Source organism: Hemiscyllium ocellatum, chromosome 18 (assembly GCF_020745735.1).
Source record: "Hemiscyllium ocellatum isolate sHemOce1 chromosome 18, sHemOce1.pat.X.cur, whole genome shotgun sequence".
Taxonomy (NCBI): Eukaryota; Metazoa; Chordata; class Chondrichthyes; order Orectolobiformes; family Hemiscylliidae; genus Hemiscyllium; species Hemiscyllium ocellatum.
In genome coordinates, this window is record NC_083418.1 from 60,529,168 (window position 1) to 60,553,515 (window position 24,348).

General features: G+C 41.7%; 1 protein-coding gene across 2 annotated transcripts; it reads left to right on the forward strand.

Moving 5' to 3' along the window:
* The first annotated feature begins 4,631 nt into the window (after nt 1-4,631).
* Nucleotides 4,632-23,926, forward strand: slc35c1 (solute carrier family 35 member C1). Of its 2 annotated transcripts, none has more exons than XM_060838574.1 (3): nt 4,632-4,709; nt 4,833-5,338; nt 22,178-23,926. In XM_060838574.1, coding segments are annotated over exons 1-3 (1,068 nt in total). In that variant the 5' UTR covers nt 4,632-4,707; the 3' UTR covers nt 22,738-23,926. The 2 variants fall into 2 exon arrangements, with proteins under 2 accessions (XP_060694557.1, XP_060694556.1); XM_060838573.1 differs by having other exon boundaries at nt 4,639-4,742.
* The last annotated feature ends 422 nt before the right edge of the window (nt 23,927-24,348 follow it).

Consider the following 24,348-nt stretch of genomic DNA (forward strand, 5'->3'; position numbering starts at 1 on the left):
ATTTGTTGTCTTTCTTTTTACTGTGAAGATGTTTCATATGAAAAGGTACCTTTGATAGAGAGTGTTTCAACGTCTTGGGTCTCTCTCTCTTTCTTGATGGTAGTTGCTTTGTCTGATTTTCAAAATGCCTGCCTTTTATATATCCCCAAACTTGGATTGTTTCATTGGTTCAATATTGGCAAAATAATACATTCAAATGCGATTGGGTTTTAGTATCCTGGGGCATAATATAAACTGGTTAAATTCAAATTGTTGTCAAAACAGCAACCAACTCAGGTATCTATTTCACAGCCAGATGATACATATTTTCAATTTTCCACTATACTCTTGAGACTGCTCTTGTAAGCTCTCAGTGCAGAACAACATTCACTCTCCCTTAAAGGTACAGTACATGCCTTCAACTTCATAACAGAATGCATAAATAGAAATTGCTGGAAAATCTCAGCAGATCTGGCAGCATCTATAGAGAGGAGTCAGAGTTTTGATAAGATTTGAATCCCAGGTTGAGGTTCTGGATGTAGGTTTGCTTGCTGAGTTGGAAGGTTTGATTTCAGATGTTTCATCACCATACTAAGTAACATCATCAGTGAGTCTCCGGATGAAGCACTGGCGGTATGGCCTGCTTTTTATTTATGTGTTTAGGCTTCCTTGAGATGGTGATTTCATTTCCGATGGTGGTGTCATTTCCTGTTCTTTTCCTCAGGGGGTGGTAAATGGGATCCAAGTCAATGTGCTTGTTGATAGAGTTCCAGTTGGAATACCATGTTTCTAGGAATTCCCGCATATCTCTCTTTTGGCTTGTCCTAGGTTGGATGTCTTGTCCCAGTCGAAGTGGTGTCCTTCCTCATCTGTATGTAAAGATATCAGTGAGAGTGGGTCATGTCCTTTTGTGGCTAGTTGGTGTTCATGTATCCTGGTGGCTAGTTTTCTGCCTGTTTGTCCAATGTAGTGTTTGATACAATTCTTGCAAGGTATTTAGTAAATGACATTAGTTTAGCTTATTGTCTGTGCTTCCAGTTCATTAGCTGGTGTTTTAGTGTGTTGGTGGGTTTGTGGCTACCATGGTGCCAAGAAAACTGTGTAGTCTGGCAGTCATTTCCGAGATATCTTTGATGCGGGAGAGAGTGACTAGGGCTTCTGGACATATTTTGTCTACTTGTTTGAGTTTGTTGCTGTGAAATCAACGGACTGTGTTCATTACGTACCTGTTCTTTTTGAATGCACTGTACAGGTGATTTTCCTCTGCTCTTCATAGTTCCTCTGTGCTCACAAGCCAGGGAACTATAGACCGGTGAGCCTGACCTCAGTGGTGGGCAAGTTGTTGGAGGGAATCTTGAGGGACAGGATGTACATGTATTTGGAAAGGCAAGGACTGATTAGGGATAGTCAACATGGCTTTGTTGTGTGGGAAATCATGTCTCACAAACTTGATTAAGCTTTTTGAAGAAGTAACAAAGAAGATTGATGAGGGCAGAGCAGTAGATGTGATCTATATGGACTTCAATAAGGCGTTCAACAAGGTTCCCCATGGGAGACTGATTAGCAAGGTTAGATCTCATGGCATATAGGGAAAATTAGCCATTTGGATACATAACTGGCTCAAAGGTAGAAGACAGAGGGTGGTGGTGGAGGATTGTTTTTCAACTAGAGGCCTGTGACCAGTGGAGTGCCACAAGGATCGGTGCTGGGTCCTCTACTTTTTCTCATTTACATAAATGATTTGGATGTGAGCATAAGAGGTACAGTTAGTAAGTTTGCAGATGACACCAAAATTGAAGATGTAGTGGACAGCGAAGAGGGATACCTCAGATTACAGCAGGATCTGGACCAGATGGGCCAATGGGCTGAGAAGTGGCAGATGGAGTTTAGTTCAGATAAACGCGAGGTGCTGTATTTTGGGAAAGCAAATCTTAGCAGGACTTATATATTTAATGGTATGGTCCTAGGGAGTGTTGCTGAACAAAGAGACCTTAAAGTGCAGGTTCATAGCTCCTTGAAAGTGGAGTCGCAGGTAGATAGGATAGTGAAGAAGGTGTTTGATATGCTTTCCTTTATTGGTCAGAGTATTGAGTACAGGCGTTGGGAGGTCATGTTATGGCTGCAGAGGACATTGGTTAGGCCACTGTTGGAATATTGCATGCAATTCTGGTCTCCTTCCAATCAGAAAGATGTTGTGAAACTTGAAAGGGTTCAGAAAAGATTTACAAGGATGTTGCCAGGGTTGGAGGATCTGAGCTATAGGGAGAGGCTGAACAGGCTGGGGCTGTGTTCCCTGGAGCGTCAGAGGTTGAGGGGTGACCTTATAGAGGTTTACAAAATTATGAGGGGCATGGATAGGATAAATATGCAAAGTCTTTTCCTTGGGGTTGGGAAATCCAGAACTAAAGGGCATAGATTTAGGGTGAGATGGGAAAGATATAAAAGAGACCGAAAGGGCAACTTTTTCACGCAGAGGGTGCCATGTGTATGGAATGAGCTGCCAGAGGATGTGGTGGAGGCTGGTACAATTGCAACATTTGAGGGGCATTTGGATGTGTATATGAATAGGAAGGGTTTGGAGGGATATGGGCCGGGTACTGGCAGGTGGGACTAGATTGGGTTGGGATATCTGGTCGGCATGGACGGGTTGGACTGACGGGTCTGTTTCCATGCAGTACATCTCTATGACTCTATGACTCTATTAATTAAGGAATATTATAACCCCAAGCCTCCTCTAATTTTGAGATGCTATTGGTTTTGCTCAGCAATGCAAGAACCATGGAAATCCATATCAGGATTTATGACTCAGTTAAGATGATTGACAGAGCAGTGTAACTTTGGTTTAACCCTTAATGAAGCTCATATTCTGTAGGGTCCACCTGGCTGACTTTGTTATAATCAATATACTAGACTGTCCCAAAACAGAAACAGCATTGACACATCTATCCTGTCAAGTTCTAAGAATTTTGGACATTTCAAAAAGGCTGCCTCTCATTTTTCTATACTCAACCTGCTCAACATCTCCTCATAAGACAGTGCCTGTGTACTTCATATCAGCCTTGTCAACCTTCTCTGGGCTGTATTCAATGGCAGTATATCTTCCCTCAGATAAGACTCCCAAAACTGTTTATAGTATTCCAGTCATAATCTGACTCGAACCTGGTATTGATTTTGCAAAACCTTCTTACTTCTGTAATCTATTCCCTTTGAAATAAAGGCCAACCTTCTATTTACCTTTTCAATTACCTGCTGACTTGGATGTTAACTCCAGAAGCCAAATATCTGAAGCCAGGTTGTACTTGTAACTTGTTGCAGTGTGTACAATTTGCAGATGTGTCTTCAGACCCTATTTCACAAGGAACTATGGGCAATATTTAATGGAGGTGATAGTGAAATCTCACCCACTGCCTGGAGAATTGCAAATTCAAAACTCTCTTTGACTGCATGGGGCCAGGACAATTTAGCATATTGATCCAAAATGGCTCAATGGTAGGAACAGGTGATGGTTGAAAGGTATGTTTGTGACTGGAAGCCTTTGTCTGTAGCATACCAAAAGATTTGATACCACTTTCCCTGCAGCTTGTTGTACATTATTTATCTAGACATTAATGTTGGAGATGTGATCAGCAAGTTTGCAGGTGAGATGGAAATTGGTGTGGTAAAAGGCGAGGAGGAAAGCCTTAGACTATCAGATGATATAAATGACATAACGTAAATCCTTCCTTGGAAGTACAAGCATCAGAGATACCTTAGTTCATATGTCTACAGGTCCCTAAGGCAAGGGACAGATAGATCAGGTGTTTAAGAAGGCATATGGGACACTTCCTTTTGTAAGCCAAGGAACAGTTGGAAATATAGTATGTAGGTCTGGTCACCACACTATAGGAAGAGATTCACCAGGCTGCTAACCGGGCTGAAGCGATTCAGTTACGAAGAGAAACGAGAAATGCCGGGGTTATTTTCCGAAGAGCAGAGAAATCCGGATTGGGCGGGGGGGGGTGGTCTGATTGAGGTGTACAAAGTTCCGAGGGGCATTGACACAATATAGGGAGAAATGTTTCCCCTCGGTAGAGAAGACAAAAACTAGTGAGTACAGTTTTAGCGTAAGAAACAAAAGGTTTTCAGGGGATTTGAGGAATATTCTTTCCACCTAAAGAGTTCTAGATATCTGAAAATCACTGAGAAGGGCTCTGGCCCGAAATGTCGAATTTCCTGTTCCTTGGATGCTGCTTAACCTGCTGTGCTTTAACCAGCAACACATTTTCAGATCTGAAAATCACTGCCTGCAAGAGTGGTAGAGACAGAAACCCTCAAGAAAAGTGTTTAGATGAGCACTTGAAACACCACAGCACATAAGACTAGATATTATCTGTTTCTGTTTTTAATTGTATCCAAGCCCTTCATTGTGTCTCCGTACAAAACCAAATATTCTCTAACCTGGGACAATTTTAGTAAATATTTTCTGCGCTCTCCCTAAAGTCAAATGCCAGAAAATGGGGCTCGAATTAATGGACAGAAGGGCCTCTTTCCATGTTGTAAAATTCTATGACTCTAATTGTTGGGCAACGGTCGTCATCCGAAGGCGGTGCTGGAACATGGAACGTTGCTACATCTCCAGTTGCTAAGCGACCGAGGGAATGAATACACGGATGGAACGTTACCCGGAAATGCAGCGTACGCGAGTCCAATAAGCGCCTTGTTATCCGTTTTGCCGGGTTGGCTCTTTGAATGTGTGTTCATTATTTGCCTTCTCTCTTTCATCGGTAAATGTTATTTTAATACTAATTGCAAAGTACTTTAAAAATATTGCATGTTCTTTAATTACATTCATTTCTGTTGCTCACCATGAACAGGACTCCGCTGAGACGCTCGAATATCCTCAAAATGGCGTTGTCCAACTTGGAGCAGGGCAGTTACGAGACTTTTGTAACGAAAGCAGTGAGAATTGCCTGTGTGGTGGCTATGTACTGGTTTACATCGATTACGATGGTCTTCTTAAACAAATACTTGTTGGGCAGCCCGGATCTGAAACTGGACGCGCCGCTATTTGTCACTTTTTTCCAGTGTTTGGTGACAGTGTTACTTTGCTGGCTGCTGAATCTGCTTAGCGCCTTGTGCCCAAGTGTGGTGGAGTTTCCTTCAATTGGGTTCGACCCCAAGATTTCAAGAGGGGTTCTTCCTTTGTCCCTAGTCTTTATCGGAATGATCACTTTCAACAATCTGTGCCTCAAATACGTCGGAGTGGCGTTCTACAATGTTGGGCGTTCTTTGACTACTGTGTTCAATGTCCTGCTGTCCTATGTGATACTGAAACAAACTACATCACTCAGAGCCATATTGTGTTGTGGGGTCATTATAGGTAATGGAGAATATTTTTTACATTCAGCTTTATGGTCGTGATGCAGCCGATAATTGCAGCAGGGGGTTTTATAATACTGCAGTTTATTATTTTTTTGTGCATGCCAGGTAAAAAGGTTTATTTTAAATTCACGGGTGTCACTGCATTTATTGCTGATCACCCAAAAGTAGGTGGTGGTGAGCTGCTGCCTTGAACTGCTGCCAGAGTCCTTGACACATTGGAACATCCACACTGCTACTGGGGAGGGAGTTCTAGGAGTTTGAACCAGTGACACAGTAGGAACGGTGTGTGACTCTCTGAGTTGGGTGGGTAAGGGGTTATTTTGAAGGTAGTGCTGCTTCCACATGACTATTACCTTTGCCCTTCTAGGTGACAACGGTTGCTGATTTAGAAGGTGCTATTGAAAGCATGTTGTTGTTGCAAAGTATCTTGTAAATGGGATGTACTACTGTCATTGCATCGGTGGTGCAGGAAGTGAATGTTAAAAGTGGTGGATGGGATGCCAATCTGCTTATTTCCAGATAATGTCAAGCTATGTGATTGTTGTAGGAGCTAAGCTAATTCAGGCAAGTGGGGAGTATTTCATTACATTCCTGACGTATGTTGTAGATGGGGAGTCAGGAAAAAGTTGCCACTGAATTCCCAGCCTCTGACCTGCTCTTGTCGTCACAGTATTTATATATGTGGGAATGTTGTCAAACATTGACAGTGTCAATGAAGAAAATAGGAGGAAACATGACCCAGGTGAGCAGAATCTTAAAATGATTGAGAGTGAGGAAGAGAGATTGAGGAAGGAAATTTCAGAGCTTAGAACCAGACAACTGTTGACATCATTAAGGAAGTGGGGATCTTTAATCACTTGAGGGATCATTACCACTGTTCTACTGGGAATCTCTTGCTACAGCTGAGTTCCAAGTAGTCCCATCACTTTGGTAGTCCAGTGGGAGACACCATCAATATGTCTTGCTGAGAAATGAGTTTTGAGTGATGAGTACCTTGATGCTGCGCTAGTTGATTGGGGAAAGGGTACCCCTGATATGAGTAGAGACAAAAGCAGAACAGACACTATAAACAGATGAACTGTTGACATTCTTACAACTGAGAAATAAAGACTGCACCCAGATTTCTGCCATTTAAATTTAATGTACAGATGGTGATAAAATGCTGCATACTTTGTAGCAGATTGAAAAGAAAATGTGCACTAAACAATAAAACAATAAATTGAGAAGAAGAGCTGAGACATTTCTGGATTTCAGGTACACAAATTCTTCCAATGTGGCCAGACAAACTGATCAATTGATACAAAATATATAAATGACTGTAATAATTCACAACATCAAATAGCACCGATGAAAAATATTTGACTCAAACACTGTGGCCTTTTTAAAGGATTTTTCGATTAATCCTATGTTCCTTCTTTTACTCCCTAGCCCTGTAGATTTATCCACTTCAAATATATTTCATTTACCTTTTGATATAAATGATCTGTTTCTGTTTTTAAATGTATCAAAATCCAAAACAACTTTGAACATTTCTATCAAAGCTACCTTAAACCTTCTCTACTTCAAAGAGACTAATCAGTCTCTCCACAAAACCAACAAACTTTAACCTGGGGACTATTTTTACAAACATGTTCTGAGCTCTCCTAAACTCATGACATCCTCTAGGGATGTGACTATCAATGGCAAGACTGTCAGGCTTTACAATTACTCTTGATAAGGTGATGGCGAACCACTGCGGGAGTTGTGCTACTAAGGAGGGAGTTTGAGGATTTTCATCCAGAGAACAATGTATTTCCAAGTCAAGATGGTGTGTGAATTGGATAGGATCTTTTAGGTGGCAGTGCATCTGATGCCTTTGTTCATATCGGTGATACAGATCGGGATGGACAGGCATTGGCAAAGGAGCATTGGCAAAGGAACTTTGGCAATTTAGCTGCAGTGCATCTTGTTTATGGCACACACTTTGTAACAGTAGTGGTGGAGGGAGTGAATATTTAAGCTGGTAGAGATGGAGCCTATTAATATGTCTGCTTCAATGCCTAGTAGGACGAGCTTCTTGAACCTTGTTGAAAGTGAACTTGTCCAGGCACATGGAGAGTATTCATCACACCCCTGACTTATCACATAGATGGTAGATGGGCCTTGGGCAGTCAGGAGATAGAGTCATAGAGATGTACAGCACAGAAACAGACCCTTCAGTCCAACCCGTCCATGCCAACCAGATATCCCAACCCAGTCTAGTCCCACCTGCCAGCACCTGGCCCATATCCCTCCAAACCCTTCCTATTCATATACCCAATATTGCAATTATACCAGCCTCCACCACTTCCTCTGGCAGCTCATTCCATACACGTACCACCCTCTGCGTGAAAAAGTTGCCCCTTTGGTCTCTTTTATATCTTTCCCCTCTCATTCTAAACCTATGCCCTCTAGTTCTGGACTCCCCGACCCCAGGGAAAAGACTTTGCATATTTATCCTATCCATGCCCCTCATAATTTCGTAAACCTCTATCAGGTCACCCCTCAGCCTCTGACGCTACAGGGAAAACAGCCCCAGCCTGTTCAGCCTCTCCCTATAGCTCAGATCCTCCAACCCTGGCAACATCCTTGCAAACCTTTTCTGAACCATTTCAAGTTTCACAACATCTTTCCAATAGGAAGGAGACCAGAATTTCATGCAATATTCAAACAGTGGCCTAACCAATGTCCTGTACAGCCACAACATGACCTCCCAACTCCTGTACTCAATACTCTGACCAATAAAGGAAAGCATACCAAACGCCTTCTTCACTATCCTATCTACCTGCGACTCCACTTTCAAGGAGCTATGAACTTGCACTCCAAGGTCTCTTTGTTCAGCAACACTCCCTAGGACCATATCATTAAGTATATAAGTCCTGCTAAGATTTGCTTTCCCAAAATGCAGCACCTCGCATTTATCTGAATTAAACTCCATCTGCCACTTCTCGGCCCACTGGCCCATTTGGTCCAGATCCTGTTGTAATCTGAGGTAACCCTCTTCGCTGTCCACCTCCAATTTTGGTGTCATCTGCAAACTTACTAACTGTACCTCTTATGCTTGCATCCAAATCACTATGTAAATGACAAAAAGTATAGGGCCTAGCACTGATCCTTGTGGCACTCCACTGGTCACAGGCCTCCAGTCTGAAAAACAACCCTCCACCATCACCCTCTGTCTTCTATTTTTGAGCCAGTTCTGTATCTAAATGGCTAGTTCTCCCTGTATTCCATGAGGTCTATCCTTGCTAATCAGTCTCCCATGGGGAACCTTGTTGAACGCCTTCCTGAAGTCCATATGGATCACATCTACTGCTCTGCCCTCATCAATCTTCTTTGATACTTCTTCAAAAAACTCAATCAAGTTTGTGAGACATGATTTCCCATGCACAAAGCCATGTTGACTATCCCGAATCAGTCCGTGCCTTTCCGAATACATGTACATCCTGTCCCCCAGGATTCTCTCCAACAACTTGCCCACCACCGAGGTCAGGTTCACCGGTCTATAGTTCTCTGGCTTGTCTTTACCGCCCTTCTTAAACAGTGGCACCACGTTTGCCAATCTCCAGTCTTCCGGCACCTCACCTGTGACTATCGATGATACAAATATCTCAGCAAGAGGTCCAGCAATCACTTCTCCAGCGTCCCATGGAGTTCTCTGGTACACTTGATCAGGTCCTGGGGATTTATCCACTTTTAACCGTTTCAAGACATCCAGCACTTCCTCCTCTGTAATCTGGACGTTTTGCAAGATGTCACCATCTATTTCCCTACAGTCTATCTTCCATATCCTTTTCCACAGTAAATACTGATGCAAATATTCATTTAGTATCTCCCCCATTTTCTGTGGCTCCACACAAAGGCCGCCTTGCTGATCTTTGAGGAGCCCTATTCTCTCCCTAGTTACCCTTTTGACCTTAATATATTTGTAAAACCCCTTTGGATTCTCCTTAATTCTATTTGCCAAAGCTATCTCATGACCCCATTTTGCCCTCCTGATTTCCCTTTTAAGTATACCCCTACTTTCTTTATACTGTTCTACGGATTCACTTGCTCTACCCTGTCTACACCTGATATAAGCTTCGTTCTTTTTCTTAATCAAACCCTCAATTTATTTAGTCATCCAGCATTTCCTATACCTACCAGCCTTCCCTTTCACACTGACAGGAATATACTTTCTCTGGATTCTTGTTATCTAATTTCTGAAGGATTCCCATTTTCCAGCTGTCCCTTTACCTGCGAACATCTGCCCCCAATCAGCTTTTGAAAGTTCTTGCCTAATACTGTCAAACTTGGCCTTTCTTCAATTTAGAACTTCAACTTTTAGATCTGGTCTATCCTTTTCCATCACTATTTTAAAACAAATAGAATTATGGTCGCTGGCTCCAAAGTGCTCCCCCACTGACACCTCAGTCACCTGCCCTGACTTATTTCTCAAGAGTAGGTCAAGTTTTGCACCTTCTCTAGTAGGTACATCCACATACTGAATCACAAAATTGTCTTGTACACACTTAACAAATTCCTCTCCATCTGAACCTTTAAACACTATGGCAGTCCAAGTTGATGTTTGGAAAGTTAAAATCCCCCACTATAACCACCCTATTATTCTTACAGATAGCTGAGATCTCCTTACAAGTTTGTTTCTCAATTTCCCTCTGACCATTGGGGGTTCTATAATACAATCCCAATAAGGTGATCATCCCTTTTTTATTTCTCAGTTCCACCCAAATAACGTCCTGGATGTATTACCGGGAATATCCTCCCTCAATACAGCTGTAATACTATCCCTTATCAAAAATGCCATTCCCCCTCCTCTCTTGCCCCCCTTTCTATCCTTCCTGTAGCATTTGTATCCTGGAACATTAAGCTGCCAGTCCTGCCCATCCCTGAGCCATGTTTCCGTAATTGCTATGAAATCCCAGTCCCATGTTCCTATCCATGCTCTGAGTTCATCTGCCTTCCCTGTTAGGTCCCTTGCATTGAAATAAATGTAGTTTAATTTATTAGTCCTACCTTGTACCTGTCTGCCCTGACTGTTTGACTCACTTCTGTTCTCAGCTGTACCCGTCTCAGATCGACCTCTTTTCTCTTTATCTCCCTGGGTCCCATCACCCCCCCCCCAACCTTACTAGTTTAAATCCTCCCGAGCAGTTCAAGCAAATTTCCCTGCCAGTATATCAATCCCCTTCCAATTTAGGTACAATCCGTCCTTCTTGTACAGGTCACTTCTACCCCAAAGAGATTCTAATGATCCAAAAATGTGAATCCTTCTCCCATATGCCAGCTCCTCAGCCATGCATTCATCTGCTCTATCCTCCTATTCCTGCCCTCACTAGCTCATAGCACTGGGAATAATCCAGATATTTCTACCCTTGAGGACCTCCTTTTTAAATTTCTGCCTAACTCCCTGTAATCTCCCTTCAAAGTCTCAACCTTTTCCCTTCCAGTGTTGTTGGTTCCAATGTAGACAATGACCTCCTGCTGGCCCCTCTCCCCTGTGAGAACATTCTGCACCCTCTCAGAGACATCCTTGATCCTGGCATCAGGGAAACAACACACCATTCTGCATTTTCTCTGGGGCCACAGAAACGTCCGTCTGTGCCTCTGACTACAGAATCCCCGAACACAGTTGACCTCTTGGAAGCCGAAGTACCCCTCGTTGCATTTGAGCCAGTCTCACTACCAGAAAGTTGGCTGTTCGTGCTACGTTCCCCTGAGAATCCGTCACCCCCTACATTTTCCAAAATGAGTTACTCAGCAGAATTCCAGCCTCTTCCCTGCTCTTATAGCCACAGTATTTATGTGGCTCATCAAATTTGGTTTCTGGTCAACAATGAGATAAATCCAAGAATGCTTGAGAGAAGTGAGAATTGAAATCACTGAAGCGCTGGTCACAATTTTCCCACATGGACTTGTTAAGGACAAATCGAGTTAAACTAACTTGCTTAAGTTTCTTTGAGATAACAAACGATTGGTGAGGGTAATGCAACTGATGTATGGACTTTAGGTTTTGACAAAGTGCTACACAATAAACTTAGCTGACTGACATAAAACAGAGTAGTGGTCAGTAATTATTTCAGCAGGACTCAGCCGGGTTGGTGAAATGAGCAGACAACTAACAAATGAAATGTAATACAGATAACTGAGAAGTGATTAATGTTGGTAGAAAAAAGTGGAGAGATAATGTAAAATAAATGGTGCAGTTCCAAGAAGCAGAGAGATTGGGTGTATCTATACATAAATTGTTGGAGATGACGGGAAAGTTGAGAGAGCAGCGCTACTAAAGCACATGCTGTACTAAGGTTTATCAGAAGGGACTTGGGTTGGAAAAGAAAGGAAGTGTTAAACTTGTTTAAAACACTGATTTGGCATTAACTGGAGTGTTGCATCCACTTCTGGGCACAACACTTTAGGAAGGATATAAAGATGCTTACAGTGAGGGTGTGGAACAGATTTGCAAGAACAATTCTAAGGATGGGGAACTTCCATTACATAAAAAAAAGTTCTGTTTTGTGAAAATGAGAAGATTCAGGGAGATGTGATAGAGATCTTCAAAATCATTTGGGGTCACAATATACAGATAAGTAGAGGCAGGTTTAATCTGGAAGCAATTGTATTATTACCTGATAGAAAGGATGGCAATAACATTCAGTGAATTGCCCTTTCAAAGGATGGCACAGTCACAGTGGGCTAAATGGTTCATTTTGTGCTGTAGTCATTTTACCATAACTCTGAGGATGTAGAAATAATAATGTCATTAAATGTTAGGAGGAAACTACTAAATCCTTGTTGGAGATAATCGTTGTTTACACTTGTGGCATGAATCTTGCTTATAACTTATTAGTCCAAGCTTGAATGTTGTCCAAGTCCTGCTGCATGTGGCCTCAGATTGCTTCAGTGTCTCAGGAGCTGTGAGCGGTAAATGACACTATGCAATCATCAGTGAGCATCCCAACTCCTAACCTTCTGATGGAGGCAAGGTCATTAATGAAGTAGCTGAAGATGGTTGGGTCTAGAACACCACCCTGGGGAACTCCAGCAGTAATGTCCCAGATTGAGACAATAAGTCTCTAATAACCGTGGCCACCTTCCTTTGTGCTAAATATGACTCCAACCAGTGGAGAGATTTCCCCAGTTCCTATTGATTTTAATTTTGCTCAGGCTGTTTGATGCCATATTTGGTTAAATACTTCCTTTGCGTCAAGGACAGTCATTCCCCCTTCAGTGGAATTAATCTCTTTTCTACCATGATCATAAACATGGATAATGAGATCTGTAGTCAAGTGGCCCTGTTGGAATCCAAAACTGAGCGTTGCCAAATAGTGTATTACTGAATAAATACTCTCGAGCAGTGTTATCAACAAGACTGTCCATCGCTTTTACTGATATTTGAGAGTCGACTGACGGGGTTGTAATTGGCTGGGTTGGATTTGTCTTATGTTTTGTTGGACAGGAAACACCTGGACTGCCTTTCACATCGTCAGGTGGACATTAGTTTTACAGCTGTTCTGGACCATTTTGCTGGGGGTATGAATAGTTCTGGAGCCTACGTCTTCAGTACTAAAGCTGGTGAGTTTTGAGGGCCCACAGCATTTCCTGACTCCAGTGCCTTCACCATTTTCTTGATGTAAAGTGAATTGAATTGGCTGAAGTCTGACATCTGTCATGCTAGGAACCTCAGGATAATCATCAACAAATGGTTGCAATTGTTCCACCCTTGTCTTTTGCACTGGTATGCTAAGTTCTCCAAACATTGGAATTGAGAATGGAAATGCTATTGGAGTTCACTGTTCCAGTTAGTTATTTAATTGTCCTCTACTGGCGGAACTGTAGCATCAGATCCATTTATTGTGGGATCACATAGTTCTGTCTGTAGCCTGCTGCTTTTGCTGTTTAGCATGGATGTTCCATGTTGTACCTTTACCAGGTTGACAACTCATTTTTAGGTATGGTTGCTGCTGCTTGTTAAACCAGGGTTGGTTTCCTGGCTTGATGGTAATGATACAGTGAGGGGTGTACAGTGCCATAAGGTCATAGATTGTGGTTTAATACAATTCGAATGTTGCCAGAGATTTTCTGAATCTATCCCATTCAGTTCAACAATAACACGACACGGTAGGATAAATGTATCCTCTCTGCAGATAGTACTTCATCTCCACAGAGATTTTGTATGGTGACATTCCTAGTAAGGCTGTAATGGGTAAATTAATCTGTGACAACTGGTGAGAGTAAGATGATGTAGGCATTTCCTTTGCATTGGGCCTGTGCCAGGTGTTAAGTAAACCAGTCTGGCAGATCTATCCTTCAGGACACAACCTGCTCGGTCAGTACTGATGCTGCCAAGTCTTTCGAGTTGCTGGTTATTTAAGTGCTCAATTGAGTGTAGATTCTGTACCCTCGATGCTTCTTCCAACTCGTATTTAATATGCCAGTTATTGCCGTCCCACAACTGAGCAATTAACAGGAGACTTCATAGAAACACAGGAGGAGACCATTTGACTCCGAGCCCACTTCACCATTCATCACGTTCATGGCTGTTCATCCAACTCAAAAGCCTAATTCCTGCTTATTCCCTAAAACCTCTTGTCCCATCCACCCGAAGCGCTATGTCCAGTCACCCTTTGAATACATTTGTTTTGGCATCATCTAAATTAAACTCCATCTGCCACTTCTCAGCCCATTGGTCCATCTGATCAAGATCTCGTTGTAATCTGAGGTAACCTTCTTCGCTGTCCACTACACTTCTAATTTTGGTGTCATCATCAAACTTACTAACTATACCTCGTATGCTCATATCCAAATCATTTATATAAATGATGAAAAGTAGTGGACCAGCACCAATTCTTGTGGCACTCCACTGGGCACAGGCCTCCAATCTGATAAACAACCCTCCACCATGACCCTTTGTCTTCCACCTTTGAGCCAGCTCTGTACCCAAATGCCTAGTTCTCCCTGTATTACTTGAGATATAACAGCTCCCATTGGGAACCTTGTCAAACACCTTACTGAAGTCCGTATAGATCACATCTACCACTCTACCCTCATCAATCCTCTTTGTTACTTCTTCAAAAAACTCAATCAAGTTTGTGAGACATGAATTCCCAAGCACAAAGCCATGCTGACTGTCCCTAATCAGTCCTTGCCTTTTCAAATCCATGTACATCCTGTTCCTCAGGATTCCCTCCAAAAACTTGCCCATCACCAATATCAGGTTCACTGGTCTATAGTTTCCTGGCTTGTCCTTACCACCCTTCTTAAACAGTAGCACCACGTTAGCCAACCTTCAGTCTTCCGGCACCTCACCTGTGACTATTGATGATACAAATATCTGAGTAAGAGGCCCAGCAATCACTCCTCTAGCTTCCCACAGAGTTCTAGGGTACACTTGATGAGGTCCTGGGGTTTTATCCACTTTATGCATTTCAAGACATCCAGCAATTCCTCCTCTGTAACATGGACATTTTTCAAGATGTCATTATATATTTCCCCACATTCTATATCTTTCATGTCCTTTACCACAGTAAATACTGATGCAAAATACTCGTTTAGTATCTGCCCCTCTCCTGCAACTCCACACAAAGGCCGCCTTGCTGATCTTTCAGGGGCCCTATTCTCTCCCTAGTTACCCTTTTGTAGAAACCCTTTGGATTCTCCTTAATTCTATTTGCCAAAGCTATCTCATGTCCCCTTTTTGCCCTCCTGATTTCCCTCTTAAGCATACTCCTACTGCCTTTATACTCCTCTAAGGATTCACTTGATCTATCCTGTCTATACCTGACATATGCTTCCTTCTTTTTCTTAACCAAACCCTCAATTTCTTTAGTCATCCAGCATTCCCTATACCTACCAGCCTTTCCTTTCACCCTGACAGGAATGTACTTTCTCTGGACTCTTGTTATCTCATTTCTGAAGGATTCCCATTTTCCAGCTGTCCCTTTACCTCCAAGCATCTGTCCCAATCAGCTTTTGAAAGTTCTTGCCCAATACTGTCAAAAGTGGCCTTTCTCCAATTTAGAACTTCAACTTTTAGATCTGGTCTATCCTTTTCCATCACTATTTTAAAACTAATAGAATTATGGTCGCCGGCCCTGAAGTGCTCCCCCACTAACACCTCAGTCACCTGCCCTGCCTTATTTCCCAAGAGTAGGTCAAGTTTTGTACCTTCTCTAGTGCAGTTCTGGTACAGAGCAGGCATTGACACTATAAGCTGTACGTTTTGGACGGTGGTCAGTTTAGTTTTAGCATGAAGGCAACGCAGATAAAGTAATTCCATCGAGACTATTTGTAATCGTAAAACAACAGAGCAGTTGATGCTGTAGAGTTGAACTGAGTTATAATGCCCACTTAAGTGCCTCACCCTGCCACCACTGGTATTTACCCAGCAATGTGTATATGTGGAGGCCTTGCCATGCGGGACCCCAGCTGTTAATCCTGTGCAGTCCAGCCAACAGTCTCCCACAGTGAAGGGCTCAATCAAAAGCACTTTGTTCCTGATCAGAGAACGCAGAATGGCCTGTTGAGTACGGACACCTGACTTCATTGCTGACCACCCTTGTCACCTGGGACCCCAACTATCATCCTGCAATCTCTCAGCAGTCACCTATGTCTGTTGACAGTCCCCACCTGTACCACTTCCTTGTGATGCCACCAATCAGTACAGGGAACACCTATGATTAGTAGCTAATTCTCAGCAAGCAAGATTTTTGCCTCTGGGTTTCTTGATCGTGGGAAAGGCCTGCTGTCAATCTGTCAAGTGTCTGAATGGCATGAGTGTGGGGAGCCTTCCTGAAAAGATGTAATGTACGGCTAAATCCTACTATCCAGATGGTGGGTAAGCATCATTACCTCCATTAAATACCCATCATCTGGGGGGTTTCCTCAGCTGTAGAAACTAGGTAATTTGGGAGAATATGTGTCTCAATATTCTATTCAGTGAGCAAGAAGGAAATTCCTCAATAACTCCTGCAGCATGATTTCTTTCCCTTCATGAGGATCATTACAAATGTTACTTTTCTGAAGTCAGCATGGAGTTCATTTGCCTTTTGTCCATTTGGCTTGGCCTGGACATGGATTCAGATAAAGTTGCTTGTTATGATGGTCAACATATTGTTGGATCTCTTGGGCTTTTCCTTTTCACCATGTCTCCTTTACCTTCTAGTTTTGTCTCAGGTATCAGACTTCAGCTTTTGGAATGTTGCCGCCTTGACTTATGACCTTGGGTTGTTCCGTCTGGCTTGTTTGTGTTTCAGGAAATCTCTCTGTTCAGCATTTTCATTAAACCAGTTCTGGTGATAATGCTTGTACCCAGTGGCCCATTCAAAGGAGTCTAGAACAGCTGACTTTATTTTATCTCGCTGTTCTGGAACTAAGTTGGATGTGTGATTTTTCTAGACTGGTCAAAAGTTGCACTTGGAATTCATCTCTTCATTTGGCCTGCTTTAGGACTGAAATAATTATCATAATTTGTTCTTGAATCTTTGGGTGTTATACTTCCATCTAGCACAAAGACATTGTAAGTCAATGATCTGTCCAACATGTACCAATCCCCCAAATGGATCGAGTGATACAGATACCACTTAATCTTTGATGTGAGCAATGACATAATCCAGGAGGTACAAATGCTTGCTTTCTTCTAGAATGTGTCTATGTGGTTTTATGTTGTCACAACCCACTGGAGTGGCAGTGAAAATCAAGCCCAGCTATTCCCAGAGTTCTCAGAAAATATCTTAATGTAGTTTGCAAAAGTTCTCCAATTTACCCATCAGTTTAGACCCAGGCAGACAGAGAACATGCAGCAGATTTCTCTACTTAACAAGAGTTATTATTTATTATAAATAAATAGATTCTAGCCATTTAAACAACAATGAACTGTAGACACCTACCTCTGTTAGTTAAAACTCTAGTCTTCATCTAAAACTCTCCCCACATAGACAGAAAACATCAGTGTCAAAGGTGAAGGGGGAATAGAAAGGGAAAGACTGTCCAATGAGCCCTACCCACAAGGTTTGCTGAGATGGTCCCTTTGGTTTACTGTTCATTAATTCTTTTTCTTCAGGTTATTTCTTTACTGTTTCGCAGAAGACACAGGTAACTGGTACAAGTTGCAAAGTGTCTCAGTTACTCTTTAAAAGCCACAACTGGTAAAGGAAAATAAAGTGGCTTTCTTCAGGTTCATTTTTACTGGAGAGAGGAAAACACGATGTCCCCTTCTAGAGGTTCAAATGCTTTTGGCCATGTCATTCATACCCACAAGCTGTTCCATTACCAGGAGCCAATCATATAGTTGTTGTCAAGCAGGTGGTCTTTGTCATCAAAAGCTGTTCACAAATCCTCAAACTGAGGGCATTGTCGCTAAATTTACAGATGACACAAAGATAGGTGGAGGGACAAGTAGTGTTGAGGAAGTGGGGAAGCTGTAGAACAACTTGGACAGGATAGGAGAGTGGACAAAAAAGTGGTAGATGGAATAAATACAATGTGGGAAAGTATCAGGTTATACACTTTGGTAGGAAGAAGAGAGAGAAACTGTTTTCTAAATGGGGAAAGGATTCAGAAATCTGAAGCACAAAGAGAGTGAGTTCAAGATTCTTTTAAGTTTGACATGCAATTTCAGTTGGCAGGAAGGCAAATGCAACGCAGCATCCATCTCATGAGGGGTAGAATACAAGAACAGGGATGCAAGGCTAGGTAATATGCTGGTCAGACCATTTTGGAATATTATGAGAAGTTTTGGGCCTCCTGTATAAGGAAGGGTGTGCTGGCCTTGGTGGGGGTCCAGAGGAGATTTGCCGAATGATAAAGGGCTTAACATATGGGGAGCAGTTGAGGAATCTGGGTCAATACTCGATGGACTTTCAAAGGATGAGGCAGGGATCTGATTGAAACTTACAGAATACTGCGAGGTCTGGATAAAGTGGATATGGAGAAGTTGTCTCCACTCATGGGCGAGACTAAAACCTGAGGGCGGGCACAGCCTTATTGTATAGGGGCAACCTTTTAAAGCTGAGATGGGGAATTTCTTCAGCCAGAAAGTGGTGAATCTGTGAAAATGATTGCTACAGAAGGCTGTGGCGGCCAAATCATTGAGAGTATTTAAAACAGAAGTAGATTATTTTACCTAGATTATTAATTAATCTGGGGATTAAAGGTTACTTGGAGAAGGGAGAAAATTGAAGTTGAGAAGCATATTAGCCATAATTGAATGGCAGAGAAGATTAATAGGTCGAATGGTCTAATTCTGCTCACGTATCGTATGGTTTTATGGTCCCAGATGCTGTTGCCCAAAAGACACTTCTGTTCCAACACAGATGTCCAACAACCTTCATGCATCTACCACCTGCATACACATTCTTGATTTAGGGACTGCCCTCTGTTGTCACAGGACTTGGCAAATTAAAAAAATCCCGATGTTTGTGATTAATTGCCCTCGATGCAACAGGCTGTTGGAAGCCTGTATGTGGTTTCGTTTAACCTTGACGTTCTAACCTTGACCCCGCAAAATTGACGGGTTGGTGATTAAATTCCAGTGACATGGCAAGCCACGCTGACCTGGATCCCCTTACACTGCAGACTTCTTCCATCTTTGCAGCCAGTGAGACATGCAGTTTTCCTTTGCTGGGTGTGCTTTTAAGAAATTTTTGGGCTGCACTTTGTCTGGTATCTGCCCTGACTTTGCCATCACGGCATTGCATGGGATCATCTGAGCTTACGAACCACGCCACCACGTCAAGTTGGTGATCCCTGGAGAAGCAGTGAGAAGAGTGGTTTGATACATTGAAGGTCTTATTCAGCCATTTCTGAGGGCAGTTCAGAATCGACCATCATGCTATGATGTCATCTATACGCCAGACCAAATAAAGATGGCAAATTTCATTCCCTGAGGTTTTTAGGACAGTTCAGTAGTTTAAGGATTATTGAGACTAGATTTTTCTTTCAAATTTAAGATCCAGTTGGAGTTAAATTCACCCGGCTGCTGTGGTGTGATTTGAACTCATGTTCAAAGTTTGGGAGAAGATTTGTAGCTCGGGTGCTCGTTGTTGTGGTTCTGTTCGCCGAGCTGGGAGTTTGTGTTGCAAACGTTTCGTCCCCTGTCTAGGTGACATCCTCAGTGCTTGGGAGCCTCCTGTGAAGTGCTTCTGTGATGTTTCCACCGGCATTTATAGAGGCTTGTCTCTGCCGCTTCCGGTTGTCAGTTCTTGTTGTCCGCTGCAGTGGCCTGTATATTGCGTCTGGGTCGATGTGTTTGTTGATAGAATCTGTGGATGAGTGCCATGCCTCTAGGAATTCCCTGGCTGTTCTCTGTTTGGCTTGCCCTATAATAGTAGTGTTATCCCAGTCGAATTCATGTTGCTTGTCATCTGCGTGTGTGGCTACTTAGGATAGCTGGTCGTGTCGTTTCGTGGCTAGTTGAACTCATGTCTCTGGAGCACAAGGCCCCTGGATAACTCATCCATTCTTTACTGAAGACAGTTGGAAAGTATTCCTTTAATACATCGGCCATGATCTTTTGCTTTTCCTTTTTATGATTCTACTGAGTCACCTCTTTCCTTTTTTGTTGTACCTATTTAATGTTTATGAGAGATATTTGCATTCCCTTTTTGTTACTAATTTTATTTACAAATGTACACTCATGACCCTTCCTCTTTTTTGATTTCCTCTTCAGTTCTCATTGTACTTGTCCAATTAAATTGATGTTCGACTGAATGATTGGAACGTTTAATTTTAATCTCCATCCATAATTATCCAGGTAGCTTTAGCTCTTATAGAGTGTTTCCAGTCTGCGTCTGAACTATTTCCTTTTTAAAGGCCCCGCATTACTCATTTGCTGCTTTATCTGTTAGTCTTTGATTCTGATCCACCTGGGCCAGATTCATTTTCAACTCTGTAACATTAGTCCTGCTGTTTGAGTATTTTCACACTTAATTGTTCCTTTTCTATTACTACTGTAAACCTAATGATATTATGATCACTGTTTCCTGGATGAAACATGTTCAACATACCTCCGCCCCATTCCAAACTATAACTAGCACTACTTCCTTCCTCATTGGGTTGGAAACATGCTGAGCAAGAGTTCATTCATGTGGAATCCCTCCCTCCATTTGCCCTTCAAATTATTATTTTCCCAGTCTGTATAGATAACCTGATTCCTCCTTTATCAACAGTTCTTGCATCTTTCAGAAATGTACTTGCAATAGGCTCCTTTCTGGTCTTTACATCGTTTGGTTGTACATACCCAGTAGCATAATAGCTTTCAGATCTTCTTCAACTCCAACTAAATAGATTAAATCTTCATGTGCATTATCCATTTCTAGTGCTGTAACAGTAAATTTGAGCAAAGTGCCAACCATCCAATACAATTTGTATTATTGAAAATATGTTTAAACCTCTAAATAGCCCAACACACGCACACACACTTACACTTGAGGTAAAGGAGGGAGAAATGGATTTATCTGTCTGCAGAGGTTGACTTTTTGAAAAAAATACTTTCTGGTCAAGGGTGGTTATTCTTAAAAGCAAAAGGGATGCAACATAGAATGTTCTGAAGTTTGTTGATCTGGTGTATTCTTACATAAGTAGTCAGTCACAAATCATACATGGCTGACTCATGACCACAGTGACTTTTGTTTAAACCAAGCCAGATGTCCATATTGATCTTGAAATAAATCAATTTTTCTTTAATCCATCAAAATGCAATTCCTCCAAGAAATATTTAATATGAAATGTCTTCATAATGTCCTGCAGTCTGTCCATGATGTCTTTTACTCTGACAGCAAGGTGGGAACAACCCATCAAGATTCATGTTGACTTTTGCAGAAAACCCCTGTCTAAAGCTCTGATCAAACCACAATCATAGCTACATTTCCAAATTGTTTTGTCCCGTGATGTTGCGAAATGCTCTGGACTGCACTCTCCCAAGGTGTTTCTGCACTGAGAACCTATTTGAGAGTGCCATAATCCCAAGGAAACTTCACTTCCTGCATCTTCATACCTTGTTAGATGACCACCCAATTATCATCCTCCTAAAATCTCTGGAGTTACAGGATGGCCTCCTCCTGGAATGTGAACGCCAAGAAATACTTAGTGTCCTGGGGGCCCTGCAGTGACTCCACCCGCTTTTGCTCTGAAACCCTGAGTTTAAGTGAGAACAGCTGTGGAGTATTTCCTGCACGTGTGGCTACAAGCACGCGCTGTATCCTGGAGACCCCACATGTCCAAGAAATTATAGATACAGATCTCGAATAGAAGCAGGGAGTGCAGGAGCAAAGAGACAATGTCAAAACCTATTCAAGTAAATAGCCATTTAGCTTGCCTTACTACAAACAATGCATCAAACATAATGAAAGAAGACAGGAGATACTTTATGAGAGTTATTAGTTAGGAGGAGAGATTGAAATTTTTTCACTAGAGCTGGGAAGGCCCGAACAAAAGGCCCAGAATTCTAAGGAGTCTGGGCATGTCAAATTTCCATTGATGGGTGAATTGGCATTGATGAGGAATTCAAGGCATACCTGCAACTTTTGGGAATGTGAGGGTTAAACAAGAACACAACTTCTCAAATGGAATGCCAGCCCTTTTTTTTTTATCATTTCCTTGTTGCCATAAATGAATAAATGAATTGTTTGAGGCTCCTTACATTTGTTTGAACAAACTGGCTGGAAGTCACAACCAGTTTGAAGGACTCTAACTTGGTGCAGATTCCATTATTGTGTCAAGTACTCCATAACCAAAATGCTTCGTGGTCTAAGTCGTTGAAGCATACTATTATTAAAGAAGTAGATTTTTCTGCTGCTTTATGGATTTTATCATTTCTTTTCTACAGGTGGTTTTTGCCTGGGATTAAATCAGGAAGGTGCAACAGGCAGTCTGTCCTGGGCTGGAGTAATGTTTGGTGTGATTGCCAGTTTGTGTGTGTCCCTGAATGCCATATACACAAAGAAGGTATTGCCAGCTGTAGACGGCAGCATCTGGAAATTAACCTACTACAACAATGTCAACGCCTGTATCCTCTTTATTCCATTAATTACAATCAGTGGGGAACTGAAAACATTGTATCTCTTTGACAAAATAAGCAGCACTAACTTTTGGGGTGTAATGATCTTGGGTGGTATGTTTGGTTTTGCTATTGGATACGTCACAGGACTGCAGATTAAATTCACCAGTCCCTTGACGCACAATGTCTCTGGTACTGCTAAAGCATGTGCACAAACTGTTCTGGCAGTGTTCTACTATGAAGAACTAAAGACCTTTCTCTGGTGGACTAGTAACATACTGGTCCTTTTTGGATCCTTTGCATATACCTGGGTAAAGGGATTAGAGATGAAGAAAGTGCAAGATGAAACGGTGAACAGAAATCGTGAGAAGAATGAAACTGGAGTCTAAAATATGGATATTCGGTTACACTTTGTCTACAGTGGAAGCTTGATTGTCTGCCATAATGGAGGAGAGTCTGGGTGGTCAGAGAATGGAAAGTGGCAAATATTCAAAGTTGCATAATAATCATTTTTTGGAGCACTCCTTCCTCACTTAATGTGAGCTGACCTCTTCCAAATTCTTCTCTCTGCTGCCAATGACCAGAAGTAGACACTAACAGCATCATGTGCTCCATTGGAGCAACCACTTCAACCTCCACAGTGCCAATATTAACAACTTGGAAGAGAATGGAAAGTTGGCTTATTTAACTGTACTGTTGAAATACCACTCATTGAATGGTTGATGATTGTCCTTCAGGAACTGGATTTGTCAGCAGATGCACTAACACACCACTGCTGCTGTACAAGTTCATAATTATTTCTTGAAATCCTTGTGGGTAAAAGGAATTGTACTATGTATTAGAAAAACTCCAGGAAATACTTTTTCATACAAAATATTGTTCATTGGCTATTGGTCTACAGCATTTGTTCATTTAGCGTTTTCAAAAATTGATTGTCTCTGACTGGTACACTCCCAAGGAACTCTTGTAAAAGTTGTAACTGCTTTTCGTCTCATTCAGTGTTTTATGTGGAAAGTCTTCATCCCATACACTGCATATACTCCTCTAATGCCCCCTTAAATGCAGCTATATTATTTGCTTAAGCCACTCCTTGTGATAACAAGTTCTAATTTCTGTTCATAAAGATGTTCCTATTTGATGTCTTGGTAACCTTTTAATACTAATGATGTCTAATTTTGTTCTTTCACATAACTAGAAACAATATGTAACATGTTCAATGTAACATTCGGAGTGTTCTGTGGTGATGGTAGGGGTTTCAATAGCAGTTTAAAAATTGGAAGAGGCACAGGGTGATCAAAACTTCTTTTTATTGTTTGAGATGTATATTTTTAGACATTTGTCAGGATAAAGAGCATCTTAATTATTGAAAATTTTGCCTGAGGTAATTTGATTGTAAAAATTATTTTATTTTTTCACTTTAAATGTAAACACATTGTGGCTGGGTGAAAAGTACTGTTTGACTGTTTTGGGGGTTTTCTGTAAGTACTGTGCAATGGGTCTGAACCTGCCAATTAAAATACTGTATATCTAAAACATCTTTGATACTCTGAAAATAAATAAAATCTTTTTAATCACCAATTTTATACTCATGTGGAAGTTAATTTCAAGCATGTAACAAAATTGTTAATATTGAACTTGACTAAAAGCAATGTATAACTTTACTGTGTTTAATATGCCCTGGTTTGCACTTTTCATATGCAAACATGAAAACAGAATATAAATGAACACGGGAATGCACAAAACAAGCAGATTTACTAAACCTTCTTGCAGTTCTGTTGATCAAACAATAAATCCTACAAAACCAGAAAGGAAATGCCTGTTTTGTCCCAGAACAAAGATAGGTTTTGAACAAATATGTACGTTACTGTCAAGTTTTCAAACACTTTGATTTCAACTACTTGTTTAGTATGATCATCTGCGGGATCCAAAGAAAGGGTCACAGCCAATATTATGACTTGTGGATTTAAGCTGGATCTACAGATAATAATAGGAATCTTAGG

Coding starts and splice junctions, on each gene's coding strand:
- slc35c1 (XM_060838573.1), top strand. CDS start 4,708: ATGTGTGTTCATTATTTGCCTTCTCTCTTTCATCG. Junction 4,743..4,832: donor TTGCCTTCTCTCTTTCATCG/GTAAATGTTATT, acceptor CACCATGAACAG/GACTCCGCTGAGACGCTCGA. Junction 5,339..22,177: donor GTGTTGTGGGGTCATTATAG/GTAATGGAGAAT, acceptor TCTTTTCTACAG/GTGGTTTTTGCCTGGGATTA.